The following is a 21,478-nucleotide window of genomic DNA, read 5'->3' as shown; positions in this document are numbered from 1 at the left end:
ATACACTTACATACAATACACCTCAACGCCTCTCCAGTCGGCCCAGCATGGGCGGCAGCGCGTTTCTCAGCGCCTCTGCCGAAGGCCATCCAACACTGCACACCCCTCGAATGACTCCGGACGTTTATGCGGCGAGAAAGACGCAATACACTGCTGCCCTGCAGAGCTACTTCCCCGAGTGCCACGTAGTCGCGCTCAAAGAAGCGCCCGAGAAGTCTGATTACGGAGATGTCGATTTCATGGTTTGCACAGATCGCAGTTTAGATCTGAAAAATCTCGCCACCTTTCTCGGAGCTGCAGGCGTCATTGATGGTGAGTGATTCCATTCTCCGCTCGTCACGTCGCAGACACTTGTCTTGTGTGTGGGCACTCGAAAGGCGAGTGGCCATTTCTCGAGCCACCGCTAACCAATATGCAGGCGGACCTGGTCGCTGCTCGATTGCTGTGCCTCAAGACGGCTCAAAGAGTTGCCATCCACCTGTTACCTACAAAGCTGCAGGAGGGCCAGGCCGCAAGGGGAAGCCTTCAACCGACAAGAACTATGCTCAGATCGATATTGAGCTCGTGCATCCTTCGATGTTCAAGTGGTATTCCTTCTTTGCATCCTATGGCGACCTCGCTGGCCTGCTTGGTGCAATCATGCACAACATCGGCTTCACGGTGAGCGATAGAGGTCTATTCCTACGCTTTGAGGAGCTTGACGAAGCGAAGCAGATGCAGGGTATCAGAGTAAGCAAGGAAGAATGTCTACTCCTCTTGTCGAACGAGCCAGAGGAGGTGATGAGGTTCTTGGGAGTGTCGCCTGAAAAATATGAGGCTGGCTTTGCGACGATAGATGTAGGTATCTCAAGCCGCTCTAAATGTGTTTGGTGAGACGGCAGCTGTGACATCGGCGCCACCGCCATTGAATTCCTGCTGACCTCTCTATTCAGGCCTTCTATACGTGGCTTGCCGAGTCTCGCCTCGTGACCGCTGACTTCCACATCCAGTCGAAGCGCAAAAACACCTCCAAACAGCGTCAAAAAGACCGAAAGCGACCGATGATAGGCAACTTCTTCGACGAATTCCTTCCAGCCTATTTGAACCTCGACACTCACCACGACAGCACAAATACAACGGCAGAAGATGCGGTTCCATGGTCATCACCCGCAATGAAGAAACTGCGCGAGAAATATGCAGAAGAAGCGCTCCAATTCTTCGACAAGAGCGATGCATACGAGATCCAACACAACACCCTCGTGGGCTGGCTACGAAGTCAGAAGGCCGAACAGCTGATCAAACCCATCGTCGCCGAAGTCAGTGGCAAGAAAGAAAGGAAACTAGCAGAAGTGGTGCGAGCATTCCGAAGACGTGTCAGGTTCGGTGCAGACGAAAAGCCATACATCGCAGAGGTCGCGCACTCCGATCAAGAATCAGAACTGCGGCGCTGGCTGGACAGTGCGGACTCTCTGAAAGATGTTGAGGCTGTGAGAGCATGGATAGAGGCGCACTGGGAAGAGCTTAAGGAGCTCGAAAGGCGTGAGGAAATTCATCCATCTCAAGGCCCAGACATGAAGTCGAAGGACAAGTGGCTTCGCGAATAGATAGATGCCAGCGGGGCAATACGCTAGCACGTCGTTATTAGAACATCTCGAAGCAGTTCTCGATCGTAATGCATAGAATGAAGCCTGGGAAATCCTCATGGATTACATTCTTTATGCCCTCTATCTACACAAATGTACAACCGACGAAAAACCACTATTCCCTCACCCGGAAGCAGTAAAAAGGTATCAATCAACAGCAACGCTCGCCGCCCGTGAATAAAAACGCCCATGTATACATAAGTTGCCTGTTGCATTCCGCCCGAGAGCTGTTTTACAGCAGCGATCCGAAATATTGAAGCAAGGATGATGTAGAACGTGCAGGAACGCCTTGCAATGCAACGCAGAGTAGGGGGAAAAATGCAGGATATGCATGCTGGGGCCGCCTTCCTCTTCATCATCTACTCATCGTCAACAAGTTTCCTCCCATCATGTGCGCTCTTCGCATCTTTCTCTAAGACTTCAAAGTCTCCCGTCATTTCACACATGCCTCGGAAAATGCCGCCTTCTTTGGTGATGAGGTCGTAAGGATCGCCATACTCCATGACTTCCCCCTTGTCGAGCACCAGGACTTTGTCGTAGTCGATGATCGTCTGAAGCCGGTGGGCGATGGTGATGGTGGTGTTCTGGATCCCGCGGATTGTGTCTTGGATTTTAGAGTCGGTGGCGTAGTCGATTGAAGCTGTAGCTTCGTCCATGAGGAGGACCTTAGGGTTTTTGAGCATGGCGCGAGCTAAACAGAGGAGTTGTCGCTGGCCTTGGGAGAGGTTCGAGCCGTGTTCTGCGACAGGTGTATTGAGATTCTTGAAAATGTTCTTGTTCTCAAGCGCCGATGCGCTGGTTGGTGTAGCTGGACTTGGCGGCGTTTCCGTGACCTTTGTGAGTGCCTGCTTGTTCGGCGAGGAGTTCGGTGTTGACTTGCGTGACGTGCCGACTGGGGTCTCAGGTCGCGATGCGGGTTGTGATGTGGACGCTGATGGTGCACCGATCAATTGTACGCCTCGCAGCACAGTGAAAATCTCCTCGTCAGTGAAGAGTCCAAATGGGTCGAGATTGCTTCGGACTGTTCCGGTGAACAGCGTTGGATCTTGAGGTACCATGACAATATTCTCGCGAAGATCTTGGAGACCAATAAGACCGATATCAACATCGTCGATCAAGATCTTGCCCTGTTCAGCTTCGAGCGCTCGGAAAAGGGCCAAGGCCAGAGAACTTTTGCCCGCGCCTGTTCTTCCCACGACACCGACCTTCTCGCCTGGCAGGATCTTGAATGTGATGTGCTTCAGGACGAAGTCGAAATCACTTCTGTACCTTGTGCCATAGCCAATGAACTCCACAGAACCTTTACTTGGCCAGTTAGCTTCGGGGCGGTTCTCGGGTATGATTGGCGCTGCCTCTTGGTCCACGTCAAGGTATTCTTTGACGCGCTCTACGGCATTCATGTTCTGCTCGTTGCTCGCATAGAGTCTCACGAACCACAGAACATTCTCTGTGAATGTGACAGCATACGTCATTGCCAGTCCAGCAGCGCCTGCATCGACTCTGCCCACACTCAAGATAACAAAGACACCAGTGAAGAAGGACACGAGAGCGCCAACGACATCGACACGCAGTGCCAACCACCTGTTCGCCGCCCATAGATAGATGAACGGCCGCGAGTGAGTGTTGACGCGGTGTAGATTTTCGCGAATGAAGCGTCGCTCGTCACCGTAGGCGCGGATCGTGGTCATGCCCGATAGGGTTTCTCCGAACTGCTGGTACAGTGGGCTCCGCTGGACAGACTCAAGCCGCTTCAAATCTCGAGAAGAGGCGATGTACAGTCGGCCAATGAGGAAGTAAAGAATTGTGATGAAGACGCCAGCAATCAGGAATCCAGGAGTAATCACAGAGATCAAGACCACAATTGTGAGGATCGAGAACATACAGTGCACGACCCCCACGGCAACTGGGGCAATCTCCTGATCAACAGCCTCGACATCCTTGGAGAAGCGGTTCATGATCTGGCCCAAGGGAGTGGAGTCGAAGAAGCGGAACTTGGCATGAGTGACCCGCTCCATCAATTGCCTGTGAATTCTCCTTGAGGCGGTCAGAGACCCGCCGAACAGGACAGCCTCTCGAAGCAGAGTAATCCCCATGTACACCAGACCAAGAACAGCATAAACGCCGAGATAGTAGCCAACATCAACATCGTCGTTCGTGATCCTCATTGTTTTGACATCCTGGACAGCATCTGACAAGACTGGCATGTTCCAGATACAAGATCCGCTGCGGAGGCAATTCGAGGAGCCACCTCGAACGTGTGCGACAGCAAATGTGTGGTTGCGTGATAAACCGCTAGCAAGGTAGTCATGCCTGGTATATGAGTTTGACCACTGTTGGATCCAGACAGTGGTAGAGACTTGCGAAAGCTGCTGAAGACCAAAAGACAAGGCTGCGACAATCCAGTAAATCCAGCCTCCCATCTGTCCGAGGTAAGAAGAAATGATACTGAGCTTGACAGCTCCCGTAGCTTTCTTTTCGTTGAAAATGTCTTCAGCTGGCTTGTTCATACCTGGGATGTCCTTTGAAATTACATGAGTCAGAGGATCGCCGGTAAGTGTGCTGGCCTCTGTATCACGCCTTGGACGATGCTCTCGAGCATGTCCGTTGGCAGTTGGAGGCGTAGCAATCTCCTCAGCATCGATTCCAACATCGGACGGAACCCGCGATGGCAGTTTAGAAGCAGGTGCAGAACGAGGCCTCATATCAAACTTCGATGGGTCTTCTGCAAGAGTCCCAGAATGAATCACATCGTGAGCAGTGCCTTGTGCCACAGTTTTGCCGTTTTCAAGCACCACAGCAAAGTCGGCTTGAGGCAAGCAGAGGACTGCATTGTGCGTGACCAGAATGCACGTACGGTTGTACATAAGCGGCCCCGTGAGTGCCTTCTCGAAGATCCACTTGGCCGTATGCGAATCGACCGCGCTCAGAACATCATCGAGAATGACGTGACGTGCGTCACAGTAAAGTGCTCTGGCAAGACTGATTCGTTGTTTCTGCCCACCGGAGAGCGTGACGCCTTTCTCGCCGACCAGTGTTTGGTCGCCCCCATCCAAGATTTCAAGGTCGCGTTGAAGAGAGCAAGCGACGATGACATTCTTGTACCGCCGCGCGTCGAATTTGCTTGCAAACACGATGTTCTCCTTGATAGTGCCATTCATCAGCCAGGCCTGCTGCGCGCAGTATGCGACGCTCTCAGTAAGTCCAGTTTCGGGATCCCGCTTAACTTCTTCCCTGCTTCGCCCACCAGGTAGATACACCGATCCGCTCAAAAGTGTCATTTCACCAAGGAGAGCCATGAGAAGTGATGTCTTGCCGCTGCCGGTTGGGCCGATGACGACGTTCAGCTGTCCAACCTTGAAATTCAGGTCGAGATTAATCATCTTGAAGTCTTCAACATCTCTGCCGCCCCAGCTGAAGGTACCTTGCTTGAATCCGATAAGAGGCTCGCCATCTTCATCGTACTCGTTGTTCTGTAGCTGTTGATATTTGTCTGTCTCGGGCTCGTTGAGATATTCCTCAACACGGTCTACGGACACCTTCGACTCCTGTACATGTGCAACCATGTCTGCCAGTTGGTCAAGCGGAATTCGCAGAAGACTAAACAGCGAAAGCGCCGTGAAGGCCACGGACGGAATAAGGTCTTTCTTCTCCACAAGCGTGTATACCATGAAAGTTAGAAAGGTGATGACCACGGGAGCACCGGACCAGATGGTCGCTGCTGCGGCCCAAACAATGTACCGATTTCTGAGGTGTCGAAGCTCTACCTGCCGCTTCTCGTCGACTATTGCCAGGAACCGCTGCTCCCATGCGAAGTACTTGATAATTCTGACGTTGGTCAGGACTTCGTTTGTAGTGTGTATTCTGGCATCGGTTGCAGCCAGGATCTTCTTTTGTACGGAAGTGAACTGCTTTGCGATGAACATGTTGACCGGGAGAAGCAGAGCCATCATGCCAATGCCAACAATACTACTATTTCCCAGGAAGAGATACAGAAGCGCGATGGCCAGGATAAATTGAACCGGGGTCTCGGCCCACAGAAAATGCAGATAAGCGCTGATCTCGGCCACTTTGAAAGAGTCGACTGCCATCAGGTTGATGATGGCACCAGAAGTGACCTGCTCTTCGCCGCCAGGTGATGGCTTTTTAGCGATGGGTTCTCCGTTGGCGATAGTTTTCTTGTTCTTCTTTCTGCCGAAGCCTAATGCCTTCTTGAGTGCGCTTTGATTTGGCTCATCGTCGTCCTTCTTCTTTTCGCCTTGACCAAGAATCTTGTCTGGTGCAGCAGCCGCACGTCTCCGCAAAGCTTTGGCGTAAATTTCTCCAATGATGATGGCACGCAACCGAATACAAACCCTACGCCCGATCCAGAGTGCTTGACCGCTCGATAAGGCGTTGACACAACCCGATACAAATAGGAGGATGACATACAGCCAGGCAGCATTCTTTGGCGTTTGTGAAGGATCTTCAACATATTGGAGGATGACTTTCAGCAATAATGTCGGCACAAATGTGACAATGCCCGAGATCGCGGCCCATCCAGCCTGCGCAAGTAGAGGGCGTCTAAAGTAACGAAGTAAATGCCAAGCCAGAATCGATGTCTTCTTCAATTGTCGATAGTCGGCCAGAATCTCGGCCGCCTTATCCTTCGGCCTCAGGTTCCAAACATCCTTCATCTCCAGAGGTGCTTTGTAGCCTCTCCACACGATCGAATCGACCCAGCCGAAAGTGGCAAGCGAGAAGACACTGGCAAGTGGCTCCTTGGATGGTTCTATTTCGCCTTCGTATTCTAGCTCCACAGCGTGGTTGCCTTTTCTCGAGGAGAGAGCGATGATTGACAGCAGAGTCGTGAGAGAGAAGTGTGTACTCATCAATGCTTCCGATATCCTCGACTGAGGATGTATGATTTCGGAGCGGAACAGCAAGACGGTGAAAAGCCATTGAGAGCAATACAGGAATGCGGTGTGATACCACAGCTGAGGGAATGAGAGTTTCGACGTGCTCGAAAACAGTAGTCGCAGTGAGGCGAGAAGTGCAATGTATGCCCAAATCGCCACTTCTGCAATGGCAGATGTCCTGTCTCGTCCCCAGGCTCGCACCAGCAACGCCGCCACTTGCACGCCTAACTCGGCCAGTACAGTGATCTCTTCCACAAGTGGTATCCATACTTCGCCTTTCGGTCGATCGACTGTCAAGACCGAGGCATTCGTTCTCGTCTTGGCCAGAGCCAGCTCTTGGTTGCGATGCATCTCATCGTCGCTACTGCTGTCGGTGAAGCTACCGTCGGGCGAATCGTGTAGAGGCGAATCGTGCCGCACTCCATTAGGTATATGTTTGTAGCCATCGTGCTCGGCTCTCGATCGACTCGCGCTTCGTAGGATGTGATATGCAAGGAACAGTGCGGAGATGGCACAGGCTATCAGCGGCAACAGCGTCTGCAGGTAATCGTGCTGGAAACATGATGAGAAGTCGTCGCTGTCCCAGATGGCGCCCTTGCACCGCGCGAACATAGTATTCGAGTCGCCCAGCAGCGCACTGGAGTGGCTCTCTCGGTCTATGCTCCAGGCCGGAGCCAGTCACTCGCGTTCTCGTCCAATGCCGCCGTCGACGCTCATCGGAGCATCGCCTCTCGAGGATGCGCCGGGGGTGCAGCTGCAGTAGGAGGGAGGGAGGAGAGAGGCCAGATGTTTATGGAGGGAGTGGAGAGAGCGGGCGATGTGGCTCACAGAACAACCACAAGGTGGAAGAGATCAGGTCTTGGTGTTGCTGGTACGGCAGGCCGAGATTATCAACGATTCGATGTTTCTTTCGGCGGGCAGCTCGCGCTAACGTCACTGCACTGCCTAGACCTACCTGGGTGGCCCCCGAACCGCCGACATTGAAAGCCTATCTTATTGGGTTGTCAATAGACGATCCATGGTCCACTGGGCGTGACTATTCATAAACCTGCCCTAGTTATATGTAAACCCGCCCTCCGGCAACGGAGGAGCCTAAGGCAAATTAGTTAGTAACACCTTACTAATTCTACCTCTATCTTCTCTACTATAGGATTCTCGCCTTACCTTACTATCGCTAATACCTTATTACTACTAATATCTTATTATTGCTAGCACCTTATTGTCGCTACTATATCGAGCCCTTCTACGTAGTTATAGGCTAATACTGCCGCCGCTGCCGCCGCCGCCGCCGCCGCCGCCGCTGCTGCTAATAAAGAATATACTAATACCTCGCTCTTTAATAATAAGAAGCGCTAGTTAAGGGACCTACGCTAGGGCTTCGCTCTACCGCCGTAAGAAGGCGATAAAGGAGGTTTAAAGCTATAGGTAGAGTTGCTATACGGTAGCCGTAGCCTAATATCGACGGAATACCTTTATAGTATAAATTAGCGGTATTTAGATAATATTATTATAGATTAGAGGTCTAATACGGCGTAGTAGGCAAGGGATAATTATATCCGCCTTACGACGTATAAAATAGAGGCTAGATACGACGGACTCGACCCCTAGTTATATAAAGAGCTAGATAAGGAGTTTATAGTATCTAAGGACCTAGTACTACTATTTCTCGATAAGATAATAGTATAGTACGCTACTAGGTATACTACCGTACGCTTTACGCTTCGTACGGTCGGTAAGGCGGCTAGTCCTATATAGGGCGGCGCTAGTGCTAAGAGTGTTATAACTAGTGTTAGTAGTAGTAGTAGTAGTAGTAGTAGTAGTAGTAGTATTATAGTCGGCGGCAGCGGGGTTAGTTAGTAAGAATAACTTCCTCCCTTAGAAATCGAGACTGCCTCTTAACCTACGTATATCTTTAGTAATAACGACGAATATAGTAACTAGTCTAAGTCGGAAATAGAAGAATACTAAGCAGTCTCGTTTACTACTATCGAGAACCCCGAAAACTATATATTTAATAGTATTATAGCCGCCGAGGAATACGTAGAAACCTTCGCTTTAGAGAAGAGCTTTAAGACGAAGAAGATAGGCTATAAGCTTAATAAGGACAACGTCACAACGTACTCTAGCGGATAATACGCCGCTACGCGCGGTATTTAATACCTATAATGCGGAAAGCAATAAAAGACAAACGAGAGGCACGGCGGCAGCTTAATCTAATAGCAAAGACACGAGAAGGTTACTCTAAGCTATACGATTGCCTATAGTCTATAACCCTCGCTGCTAAGGATTAGCATAATCCGGACGATAGCTACTAGTCTGTCTTATAGAATAGCTCTAACTACAACTATCTAGTAGTCTATCCGATAGTACTAGCTAACTACCGCCGAAGAGCTCGTACGATAGAGATTGTCGAGGCTATATTATAGTTAAGGTCTATAGGCGTTAGCAATCGATAGATTAAGGCCGCTATTAAGCTCCGTTTTAGTAGTAGAGACTAGTAATCGCCTATTATACCTACTACTTTACGAGACATCTTAAATGCCTAGTAAAAGGCTAAGAAGTTGCGACTCGCTAGCAAGTTAGTAGTTAATAAGACGATTAAGGACCTCCTATAATAGAACTACTTCGTACAGAAGGGCATTAGCACTAGACTAAGCAGTAAGTAACGGCTAGAATAGCTATATTTCTCGTACCCTAAGATAATCAATATCTATAAGAATTATCCGGATATTATAGTTATAGATTATACCTACAAAACTAACGAATATAGTATACTATTGCTTATAATTGCCTTACTTAATTAGTTTAACTAAACCTTCCCTCTAGTACTAGTTTTTATACTTAGATAAGCGACTAAGTAGTATTTAATTGCTATTTAGTATACGTAGGAGTTGTTAGTAGAACACACCTATAAAGAGCCTCGCCTTATAATCTATAACCGTAATAAGGCACTAATAAAGGCGCTAGCAAGCGACTAGACTTATTTATATATATAGCTCTACCGCTAGTATATTAGACGCGTAGTAGAGGCTAATTCGAAGGCCTTCCTTAGCACTAGACCGCCGGATCTAATTATAAGGCATAGGCTATTAAGTGTAGCCGCATAGGACTTTATAGACCTATTTAATAAGGCTATTAACTTACCGTCGGTTAAGTCGTTTATAACTAACTCGAAGGCCCTCGAGAACGGCAAGATTGCCGCTAGTAAAGGCGAGCCTATACGCGACTACTCGGACAATAAAGACTAGTAATCGCTAGCTAGCTATATAGCTAATATATAGTAGGTCTATCGATAGCACTATATTAAATACTAGATTAATAGGACGCGGTATTATAGTAATATAACAACCTTGCTAGTAGAAGGTTGTTACGCTAGTATTAAGGCATAGTTAACGACCTATAAGAACGACATTTATAGCTTTATTAATAGGATAGTACCCTACTTCTAGTACTAAGTTAACCGCTATAGGCTTATAGTTAGAGCCGAGATTAGTCGACCTACTATACTATTCTTAAGCGATCTACTAGTATTCTACGCTAAAGTTGTTAGCTATATTAGTACCTTCGCTCTACGTAAAGTAGCCGAGCGAAGGGCTCTCGTACGCGCCGAGCTCGAGAAGCGGAAGTCTAACAGTTATAGGCTATTAGATTATACCTAGTTAGTAATGTTATTAAAGAGTCTATAGCTTAAATTATATATACTAGATACTAGCCCTTAAGGAGTCTATATATAAGAAAATAGGTATATAGCAACGTATAGAACACCCTCTACTAATCGCCGTAGTAGAAAGTAGAACTAAACTGTGCCTTTTTTAGAATAGGGCAGAGTGTTTACTATTAACTAGGCTACGTACGGATAGCACATATGCCGAGCTAGCAACCGAGTATATCCGTACGAGCGACCGAGCTTTTCCGCGTATACGCTAAGCAGGCTTTGCGCTAGCGAGATAGTACCGCAGTATATATAATAACATTATATAATTGTTATATAGGCTTGCTAAGGCATAATAGGAGACTTTACTTACTTAGGTTCTTATAATTATCTCCTTCCCCCGGTATAGCTATCCTAGCTATAGGGCAATATAGTAAATTATACTATTTCTTATACTCTACGCTATACTTGCGCGTCTTATACGCACCTATCGCTAGGCTATAGTTACTAGGCACGTTATAATTTGCCTCGTAGTTACTTATTTATTTATAGATTTAAAGCGCGGCTGCTTCTAGCACTAACTAGAGGTTGCCTAAATTTTTAAGAACGCGGTAGCTACGCGAGAACGCAAGCTATCCGAAAGCGAGGCGAGTATTTAAAGTATTCGAAGCCCGCTTAAAAACTTCTTCTTTTTCTAAGCGCTCCGAACACTATCCGCCTACGCCCCGCCTACTCCTCTCTCGCGCCCCCCTAGTATTACTTAAAGATTTTTCTTTTTTAAATATCTATCTAAAAAAAACATTACTAGTATATCTACCCCTTCGCGTACCTCTAGTAAGCGCGCCGTAAGCGTACCGCCCTCGATACCTACTACGCCTACCTAGCGCCTACTAAAAGTCCTAGAGGGCTATACTCGTTACTTTAGGTATATAACGGCTAATAGTATGTTTTCTCGCCCCTTGCTACGTATATACGCTTCGTAACTAACTCGCTTTAGATAACCTATCTAAGCTCTATATAGGCGGTAATATAGACCCTACTACTAAGCGTAACTACGATCGCTGCCGTAGTAGCTACTATACCTATACTCCTATTACAGTACGCGCGCTCGTATCGCTACTAGCCCGTATCCGCGCCGCGCGCGCTACGCGCGACCTTTACGATCTAGACGGCTACGACTCTATCGAGGAGTCTAACGAGGCCCTAGAGGCACTCTAGGCTAACCTAGACGCTATCGTCGCACGTAGGTTTCTTATACGCTCCGCTTGCGCTTCGTATGCTAACCTCGATATTAGTTATCCTATCTACGCTCGATGCCTTCTATATTAATAAGAATAAGGTAACCCTAGGCGGCAAAGCCCTAGCCTATAAGGGGGCCGCTAGCGGGTCCCTTACAGATGTTAACTTACTTAGTGCCCTCGAAAACATCGGCACTAACTTAGCCGGCTTAGTAGAGATCGGTCGTTAGGTATAGTTTTTCCTATAGCCTCGTCTTATCTACGCTTCGTATACTAACTATACTAGAACCTCGCCTAGCGCGTCGGCGCTAACGCCGTCGCCGCTATCGATGCCGCTATAGGTATCGAGTAGAAGGAGTCTAAGGAGGAGTCTAAGGATAAGTAGAGTAGGCGGCCTACCGTTAGCGCGCCTACGCGGCGCCTTCTTTATATATACTAGGCTAATAGGCCTTTTTTAGTAGCGAAACGAGTACGTGTCTACTATTTTTCTTAAGTTTTATTTTCTTTTGTTTTAATTACTGCCTACGCTTACGCTTCGCTTAAGCTTCGAACTCGTCTAACGCTATAGAATCTTTAATATAAATAGCTAGCTCCTAAGTGTTGTATTCTTTAGGCTAACCTCGCTACTTAATAAGGTAGTACGCCTTCCGCTTCTTTATCTTCTTTGCTACGATTGTTTCTACCTACTACTTATCGCCTTTAGCGACGGGTATGCTTACCTTATACTCCTCGCTATCGCGCCTATACTAAGGCTCGAGGAGGGAAATATAGAAAACATTATAGATCTTCGTGCTTAACGGCAGTGCTAGGCGGTACGCCTACGCTCTAACTACGTTAATAATGCAGAAAGGCCCTATATACTTCGGGCTAAGTTTCTTCTTTAGGACATCTAGGCTAATATTCTTTGTCAATAGTAAGACTAAGTCGCTTATACTATATGTCTTAGTAGTATAGTATATATTATATTGCTTAGCCTAGTATTCTGCTGCTTTCTGCTAGCGTTCCGTAAGCGTCTTATATACTTTCCGTAGTCGCTCCGTAGCGTCGATAGCTGCTAGTACCCTTCCCTTAGTTAGCTCGTCCCGAGCTAGCAGCTTATTTGCGCTCGGCATTAAATTAGGGTTGAAGCCGTAGAGCATCTTAAAGGGGCTTATACGCAACGTAGGATAAACGCTATTATTAAAGGCAAACTCCGCCTAAGGCAATAGTTTAGCCTACTTATCCTAATTCTTAGAGTAATAGTATCGTAGGTATTGCTCGAGGGTCTAGTTCGCGCGTTCGGTTTGCCTATTAGTCTAAGGATAGAAGGCTATACTAAGCCTACGCTTTATATACGCTTCGAAGTAGAAGTCGCTCTAAAACTAGCTAGTAAAAAGCGATCTACGATCGCTAACAATGCCCGATAGTACTCTAAAACGCCTAATTACCTCCCTTTAAAGGATATCCGCGAGTTCTACTACTATATACTTCTTCGTCGTTAGGATAAAGAGGCTTATCTTCGTATAGCGGTCGACTATTACGAGGATCGTAGTATATACGTAGGTACCGAGCTTGCTCGGTAGGAGATCGGTAATAAAGTCTATCGTTAATTCTTACTAAGGTCGGGTCGGTATAGGTAGAGTAGCGAGCTCGCTATATAGGCGATAGCGCTTCGCCTTCGACCGTTAACAAATTCTATAGGTGCAGATATAGGCTATAATATCCTCGGCTATCTTCGGCTAGAAGTACTTTTAGCGTATTAGGTCTATAGTCTTAGCTATACTAAAGTGTCTAGCTAAAGGGTCGTCGTAGTATATACGTATTAGCTACGTACGTAATACGTAGTCCTTAGGGATATATAGCGTATCGCCGTAGTAAATAAGGTTACTACGACGAGAATAGCTAGGCGGGAGGTTAGAACTACTTAACGAGGCTAAGCTACCCGACGGTAAGCTTGTCTCGTATAAGCCTCCTCCTCTCGCTTGCTCTAGCTATTATAGAGTGCGTACGAAACTAAGGATTATATTAGGTATCTCGTAGTAGGGCCCGTTATTCCTAACGATAGTAGCTGCTACTCTTACGGGACTACTAATAAAACTCTTGCGTTCCGCTAGCGCTGCACTAGCGTCTCGTATCCCTATATATATAATAGAGATATGTTTTATAATTAGCTCGATATCCTTAGGCAGATTTAACTATAGAGCTAGTTTCGACTACAATATAGGGAGAAGGTTGTTTACCGCCTACGACTCGCTCTCGTAGTCGCTACGTCGTAAAGGCGTATCGGCTAGATTTCGTTTACTAGCCCGATATTTAATAGTAAAGTCGAAAGGTGCAAAGAAGGTCGCCTACCTTGCCTGCTTTCCGACGAGCTACTTTATCTTTATAAAGCCTTTAAGATTAGCGTAGTCGACAACTACGTAGGTCGTATACTAAGCGCTATCGAGGTATAGGCGCTAATACTTAAAGGACTCGATAACCGCTAGGAGCTCCTAGTTATAGGTCTTATAATTCGTCTTAGCTAGGACTATTTTTCGTAACTAGAAGGCAATAGGGTACTAATTCCTATCTTCGCTCTATTGTAATATAATTCCTACTAAGGCAAACGCAGAGATATCGGTCTCGATACGTAGGGGCTTCGTAGAATTATAGTATCGCAATATCGAGGCCGAGCTAAAAGTAGCCTTTAGCTAGCAGAACGCTTGCTCCTCGCTTTCGCCCTACGGGACCTGCCCTAGCTTTTAGCTATTTACGGCTCCTTTCGATAGGGCGGTTAGTAGTATAACGATCCGGGAGTAATTTAGAATAAACCTCTAATAGAAGTTATAGAATCTAAGGAAGGATTAAACCTCCTTTAGCGTTAATAGGCGAGGCCACTCGGTAATAGCGTTTACCCTACGCTAATCTATCGATATACCTTCGGTACTAACGATAAACCCGAGGAATTCGACTTCTTTCTTCTAGAAGGAACATTTCTTTCTGTTCGTATATAAGGCGAACTTCTAGAGCCGCGTAAGGATAGCGCGTACGTCTCGTACGTAGTCCTCTCGCATTTTGCTATAAATAAGAATATCGTTAAGGTAGACGATATAGCAAATATTAACAAGGCTAGCTAACGCCCTATTAATGTATCCTTAAAACGTAGTAGGAGTATTAGTAAGCCTAAAAGGCATTACCTTATACTCGAAGTGCCCGTACTGCGTATAGAACGCAGTCTTCTACTCGTCGCCTCGCTTAATGCGGATGCGGTAATATATATCCTAAAGGTCTAAGGACGTATACTATTCGGCGTCCTTAAGCCTATTAAGCGTTTCGCTAATAAGAGGCAGGGGGTAACGATTTTTAATAGTAATCTCGTTTAGCCCCCTATAATCGACGTAGAGTCTTAGACTACTATCCTTCTTTAGTACGAATAGGATCGGCGTACCTGCCTCGCTTATACTAAGCTAGATCTAATTATTCTCTAAGGCTAAGCTTAGATAATTTCGAAGGTCGCTAAGCTTTCTTCCTAAAGAATAGTAGAGAGGTTTGTATAGCGGCTTCGTTCCGGGGATTAGGTTAATCGTATACTCTACGTCTTCGGGGAGCTTGCGTCTCGCTTCGGGCGTTATTATAAAAACGTTTTCGAAGTCTTTAAATTCTTCTAGTAAGGAGGAACCTTTAGCGATGTCGCGGAGCTAGCGAACGCTAATCGTATATACGTATAGGGCGTTACGCATATCCTTCTAGAATTCCTATAGTTCCCGTATACGTATCGAACGCGCTACGGCTTCGTTCCTATAAGTCTAGGTATCCGTCGAGCTATCGACGATTACCTTTTAATCGCGCCTCTAAGGCCTACTAAGAATAATATTAGGGAGGGGCATCTCGAAAGCGTAGAACACTCTAGTAGTAATACGTTCTTAGCCTATAGAGTCGGCGATCCGTAAGCGTAAATAATGCGCTCCGTAGTAGTATCCTCGGTCGCCCTAGAAACTGTCGGCACTAGGTAGCACGGCGTTAACAATCCGCTAAGGCTAGTATCGTAGAACGAATTCTTAAAATACTATATTAATATTAGCAGTATTATCTAATAAGCATTCGACGGACACTTCCCCTTCTTATGTAACGATTGCTCCGCGTACGCGTCCCGTAGGTACTACTACTACTAAGCTACTTAGTTAAGATTCCGTACCTATCCCTAGCTCTTAGGAGGTGCCTTATCTTTTCCCTTAGCCTTCGAGTCGTTCTTCTTCTTTTTAGCGTTAGCGGCGACCTTACGTACTATAGGGTTGTCGTCTTTCTAGAGATAGCGGTTCGGGCACGCGTTCTTATAATAGCCTTTCTAGCGATAGCTATAATATTCGACCTTACTAATATTATACCCGCCTTACGAGTTATCGCCCTTCGTATACTTTCCGCCTATGCTACGGTCGCGATTTAACTGCTACTTGCGGGCCTAACTATTAAATCGACGCTTCTTACCTTTACTGCCTCCGGTTTTATCGTAGTTACGATCCTTACGTTTGCTAGACGGCTTGTTAGGGGTCTCGATACGCGTCGCAAGCTCTACGAGTTCGTAACGCGTCGTTAGCACTATATAGTATTTAATAATTGCGCTACGAATCGCCGGCTAGAGTTTAACGAGGAGATAGCGGATCCTATACTCCTCGCTATAGTCGCTAAGTTAATCTTCGAGCACTGCGAGCTTAAGGGCAAAGCTTTAGACTAACTGTCCCTTACGCTAACGGGCCGCCTTATACTCGAGGGTTACGTCTAGTATACGGTTTATAGGGTCCCTAACGCAGTCCTAATAGAAGGTTTTAAAGTCCTAGTAGGTATAATTTTATAGGTCCTTAAGGCTGTTTTTATTATACTATCGCTCCTATATATCGCCTGCGAGGTATATAACACTATAAAGCACCTTGCTTTCGTCCGTATAATAGGTAGCTCTAGACAGTATAAAGGTAATAGAAAGTTCTCTAAGGAATCGCCTCGACTCCTTAATCGTATCGCCTTTAAAGGGCTTAGGTTCCTTTAGGCGAGGCTTAATAGCCGTAAGACTAGCGACTGCGTAGCTTATACTAGGCATAGTAGCTACGCTTAGCGTACTTCTAGAAAGAGGTAGTCGATACGAGATAGATTTAGCTCTCTAAGATTTAGGCCTCTAAATCGACTCGTTAGCTAATTCTTCCTCGTCCTCGTCCTCGTCTAGAGATAGGGTCCTCGTAGGACCCTCGCCGGCAGTACCGCTACTCGGAGCTAGCGTATCGCCTACGTCCCTAAGGGTACGAAGACGCGCATTCTCTCGCTTAGCTTCTTAAGCCTAGACTTCTAGCCTAAGCACTTCTTACTTAGCTAGAAATCGTTCGAGCCGTAGGCAGGTCGCTTCTTAGCGCGCCTAATATTCGGCTTTGTTTTGTTATGTCGCCGCGTCGTTTTCTAATACTATAGGCGCTCCTAATATATTATTCTACGCGTTTCCCGCGCCCGGCGCGTTCGGATCGCTTGCGTTTATCTTTCGGGGTTCTATAGGCTGCTACGAAGGGTAGACAGTTTAGAACTATAAGAAAATAGGTATATAGCAACGTATAGAATACCCTCTACTAATCGCCGTAGTAGAAAGTAGAACTAAACCGTGCCTTTTTCAGAATAGGGCAGAGTGTTTACTATTAACTAGGCTACGTACGGATAGTATATATACCGAGCTAGCAACCGAGTATATCCGTATAAGCGACCGAGCTTTTCCGCGTATACGCTAAGCAGGCTTTGCGCTAGCGAGACAGTACCGCAGTATACGTAATAACATTATATAATTGTTATATAGGCTTGCTAAGACATAATAGGAGACTTTACTTGCTTAGGTTCTTACACTATAACCGGTATTCTTACTATTCGTATATTCGAGAAGCACTAGCGAGTACTACGGAGCGATTATAATAGCAACGAGACAACTACTTACTATACCTTAGAGCTACTTAAGCGGATTAATAAGCGGCTTAGTCGTACGACTCGGCGTAAGGCTACTAGACCTAAGCTAATTAAATAGGCCGCTAGATAGGCCGCTAGATAGGCCGCTAGACAGGCCGCTAGATAGGCCGCTATTAACTAGTAAGAAGCGATAAGATAGGCCGAGCCTAGGAGGCCTATTCTACCGCTACTAGTACTACGAGAACGTTTACGTAAGGGCTATATATATAAAACGGCCTATAGGAGGTATAAGTACGTTAAAGATAACGTAGACTACTACTCTAGCTATTATAAGTATAGGTAGTACGATAGAAACCCTATATCTACTTATTTACCTACTTAGGAAGGACCTCCGCTCGCTCCGAGGGCTCTACTAGTACCTATAGCGCTAGTAGTAATACTAGAATATACTAAGATTGTATAGTAGGAGCTATACGTTAATACGAGGGTCGTAGAACCTTATTTACTAGGCAGGCAGTATACCTAGAATAGTTAGGATTAGCTATATTGTCTAGTTCTATATCTATTATTTACTTAGTTCCTCTTTCTTACGTTATAATTCTATTTAGCGCTAACGAGAGCACTAGAGGCCTCTATTGCGATATTCTATAGTGTAGATTACTAGCAATATAGTCTCACCGAGGCCGGAGCCGGCTCTCGGTCCGCGGTCTACGAATAACCAGGGCAGGTTTATGAATAGTCACGCCTTGGTCCACTTCCACTTCCACCGGCATCTACCTTCACCATGTCGAGCATGCTTTAATCCAGCCACCGCCAGAACACACTTTGGCCCGGCATGCAGTCAGTAGTGTGACAGTTGTGACTCAAGTCGGCGCTCTCAACAATCAATGCCGGCCATGCATCAGGCATTGCACGTTCTAACCGGCATCAAAGCTGGTCATCGGCACGAGCTCAGCTTGTTACTGGAGGGAGAAATCGCTCCATGCAGACTCCGCAATCCGCATTCGCACGCCGCAGAGCTGTGTCTTATCGCACGTCAGGCTAAACTGCATCTTGTTGACCAAATTCACTTCGTTTGTGTCACCGCTATGTACAACATACGAACCATCTCTATGAGTCGATATGAGTGGTCCTGCATGCGATTGAAAGCTCGCCTAGCGACGCAGCAATATCGGGTAGCAGCGGCTACCGGCGTTCATGTCCTTTGGTACTTCTCGCCATGTAAATGCAGCGCCTCGATCTCATAATTGAAGTTCAGGTAACAGCTTCATTGCTCATCTCATCTCGCTGCTGCCTGTGGTGTCCATGGCGTGTACTTGTTCTTGGTTCTGTGAACATGTGGTGTGAACATCGCCTAGCCCTGCGTGAAATGACCGAAATTGAGACAAGACTTACGTATTGAAAGTCTTGAAGGCACTCCGTGATGCGGTCAGAACTGGGACGTGCTTCTTTGGCTCCCACGGCCGAACCTGGCGTTGAAGTAGCGTGTCCTCTGCCGGGGACTTGTCGACCATGTACGACATCCATGCGTGCCTGTAGTAGTCAAGTCGTGAGCACCTATTAGCATATTGAGTGCTTGACATGGCGTCTCACCATCCTGGCTCAGTCTGTGACCTATTCTGTGTCAGCAAAGCCCCCAAAGACCTTCGTGGTGTCCTTACGGGTCGAATTCATGGTCTTTGTAATCCACCCATCGCGTTCGCACTGCTCAAAATTTAGTCCATGATCTGGACAAGCCACAAACCCCTTCATCTTCACATACGTGGCAGTTCCTCTTCCAGATTCTCAAAGTACTTATTGCCGTAGCGATCTATGCCAACAAGAGCACCGCGCTTTGTATCACCTATGCCCATTCAGCCCCTGTCTTAAGCCATACATCTCTTATGCTCGGTCCTCGTCTATACCAATATACTGTAGAGAATCTCGGAAGTCAGTCATGATCTAGGCGCATCGCAACTCGGGGCATCGATGTTCGAAGACGTACGTGAAGCTGGTGGCCATATTCCTGCAAACGGTTAGCATTGGATATGTGGTGTAGACACAGCTTAGATCACCTTCAAGCCAATACTCCGCAAGTTGCGAATGGTCCTCATTATTGTCGACATGGCTGTAGATGTGGTCTTGCGACTCAATGGCACAGCGCAAGTGGTGCATGCGCTTCTGAATGTCACTTCAAACACGATCGGAGGATCGTTACATGCTTCCCGATTGGCTGGACGGGGACGGAAACTAGCTAAGGTCCTCTAACCGCCCGAGGGCCGCAACGAAACGAGCATCAACAACTTCTCCTTCCTCTTCACACTTCGCATCATGATACACAAATGATCACGCGACGAGTCTCTCCCCTTGTGAGGCTCTCAGTGCAATCAAAGCCAAATCGTCAGCTTTGCAGACAGAGCTACATTCAGCGTTGTCATGCAAGTACCACCACAGCGGCGGCGACGCCAGCATCAACCCAGTCTTCGGCATCCCAACTCGCGGTGATAACAGGAGAGTTGGACAAATTGTCCCCTCGCTTCGAGGTCTCCGCAGACTCTATTCAGATCTTGAAGACCCCCACCTACTTTTACGAGACCCTCAAGGTACTCTCCTCCACCATTCCGTACTTGGCGATGATCCTTGACGCAGGCTGATTAGAACGAAGTAGAACAAGATCAGAACCGCCCAAAGGCGTGTGTACCTATCTACTCTGTACATAGGCAAAAGCGAACATGAGCTTGTATGTGTAGACCTATCACTTAGCATCGCTCATCGTTCACTGCTGATCAGGCCAAGATCGATACCATACGAGAAGCGCTCAAAGCAAATCCGCAACTGAAAGTTTCGCTGCTTACAGACTATCTCCGAGGCACGCGAGAAGCGCCAGAGCCATCATGCGCAAGCCTTCTTGCTTCGCTGATCCATGACTTTGGCAATGATCGGATAGAAGTCCGCATGTACCACACTCCGAACCTGACAGGCACTCGCAAGAAAGTCTTACCGAAACGGATCAACGAAGGATGGGGCTTGCAGCACATGAAGCTGTATGGCATCGACGACGAGATTATCATGTCTGGAGCCAATCTCTCAAACGATTACTTCACCAATCGGCAAGACCGGTATCACGTTTTCAAGTCCAAAGCAATCACCGACTACTTCTCAGGCCTGTACCGGACGATATGCGATCTAAGCTATCGGGTTCTACCGTCGGAAAAGGAGCAAAGTGGTTTCGTCATGGAATGGCCCGAATCCAATATCCAACCGCAACCGTTGGCCGACCCGAAAGGTTACATTAAGGCTGCAACAAAAGTGCTGAAACCACTAATCGAGCCGCCAAGAAGTACCGTGGCTCACTCCGATGCAGACACTCATGTCTATCCTCTAGTCCAACTGACACCGCTTCTGAGACCCGACACTTCGACTGAGCTCCCTGCTCTGACACGCATTCTCCGCATTCTTGGAAGCCCAGAGTTTGCTGGTTCAAAATGGACGTTCACAGCGGGCTACTTCAATATGACACCAGAAGTGCGTGAGTTGCTGCTCAAAACCAGGCCAGCGTCAGCTACAGTAGTTGCTGCATCTCCTTGGGCGAACGGTTTCTACGGTAGCAAAGGTATCAGCGGCATGCTACCTGCAGCATACACTTTACTCTCTCGAAGATTTCTGAACGCGGTATCCCGAACAGGCCAGAGCAAGCAGATCTCAGTCAAAGAATGGCGGAAAGGCACTGTCAACGAACCAGGCGGCTGGACCTATCACGCCAAAGGCATCTGGGTGACCCTGCCTGGCGACACGAGCCCAAGTGTCAGCCTGATAGGAAGCTCAAATTACACAAAGCGAAGCTATTCTCTGGATCTCGAAGCGAATACACTGATAGTGACTCGCAATCCAGATCTCCAAAGACGACTCGGAGCTGAGGAGAACTGGTTACAAGAGCATGCGACACCCATGACTCAGGACGACTATGCCAGGACGGAAAGAAGAGTAGGCTTGCATGTAAGATTAGCCATGTGGATTGTAACATTAGTTGGAGGAGCATTATAGATCGGAGCTGAACACGATACCCAAGTAAATACCGTACCTGTGCAAACCCAATTTTCCTCGATGAAGCTAGTGCTTCTTCATAGAACGTTGGCATGAGGTGCCGCTATCTGATCTACCTCACCCCTGCAACGGCGTTTCCCCAAGCTGTTGCCTGCTGAA

General features: G+C 47.3%; 4 protein-coding genes across 4 annotated transcripts; 3 read left to right on the top strand and 1 right to left on the bottom strand.

Annotated features, from left to right (window-relative positions):
- Nucleotides 1–47: 47 nt before the first annotated feature.
- Nucleotides 48–1,583, top strand: MYCFIDRAFT_78675 (uncharacterized protein; the record flags this gene model as incomplete). Its single annotated transcript, XM_007928961.1, has 3 exons — nucleotides 48–312; nucleotides 419–837; nucleotides 933–1,583. 3 exons carry the CDS (start codon nucleotides 48–50, stop codon nucleotides 1,581–1,583), a joined length of 1,335 nt encoding a protein of 444 aa, XP_007927152.1.
- Nucleotides 1,584–1,662: 79 nt separating this feature from the next.
- Nucleotides 1,663–7,129, bottom strand: MYCFIDRAFT_57092 (putative ABC transporter; the record flags this gene model as incomplete). The annotated part of the gene is made up of 1 exon (XM_007928877.1): nucleotides 1,663–7,129. One exon carries the CDS (start codon nucleotides 7,127–7,129, stop codon nucleotides 1,982–1,984), a length of 5,148 nt encoding a protein of 1,715 aa, XP_007927068.1. The 3' UTR covers nucleotides 1,663–1,981.
- Nucleotides 7,006–7,563, top strand: MYCFIDRAFT_175475 (uncharacterized protein; the record flags this gene model as incomplete). The annotated part of the gene is made up of 5 exons (XM_007929222.1): nucleotides 7,006–7,017; nucleotides 7,043–7,052; nucleotides 7,086–7,420; nucleotides 7,467–7,476; nucleotides 7,505–7,563. 5 exons carry the CDS (start codon nucleotides 7,006–7,008, stop codon nucleotides 7,561–7,563), a joined length of 426 nt encoding a protein of 141 aa, XP_007927413.1.
- An 11,038-nt stretch (nucleotides 7,564–18,601) lies between these two features.
- Nucleotides 18,602–21,368, top strand: MYCFIDRAFT_203843 (uncharacterized protein; the record flags this gene model as incomplete). The annotated part of the gene is made up of 4 exons (XM_007929221.1): nucleotides 18,602–18,606; nucleotides 19,719–19,878; nucleotides 19,944–20,015; nucleotides 20,072–21,368. 4 exons carry the CDS (start codon nucleotides 18,602–18,604, stop codon nucleotides 21,317–21,319), a joined length of 1,485 nt encoding a protein of 494 aa, XP_007927412.1. The 3' UTR covers nucleotides 21,320–21,368.
- Between the last annotated feature and the right edge of the window lie 110 nt (nucleotides 21,369–21,478).

The sequence above is a fragment of the Pseudocercospora fijiensis genome, assembly GCF_000340215.1.
Source record: "Pseudocercospora fijiensis CIRAD86 unplaced genomic scaffold MYCFIscaffold_5, whole genome shotgun sequence".
Lineage (NCBI taxonomy): Eukaryota > Fungi > Ascomycota > Dothideomycetes > Mycosphaerellales > Mycosphaerellaceae > Pseudocercospora > Pseudocercospora fijiensis.
This window is presented reverse-complemented; position numbering and strand designations above follow the sequence as displayed.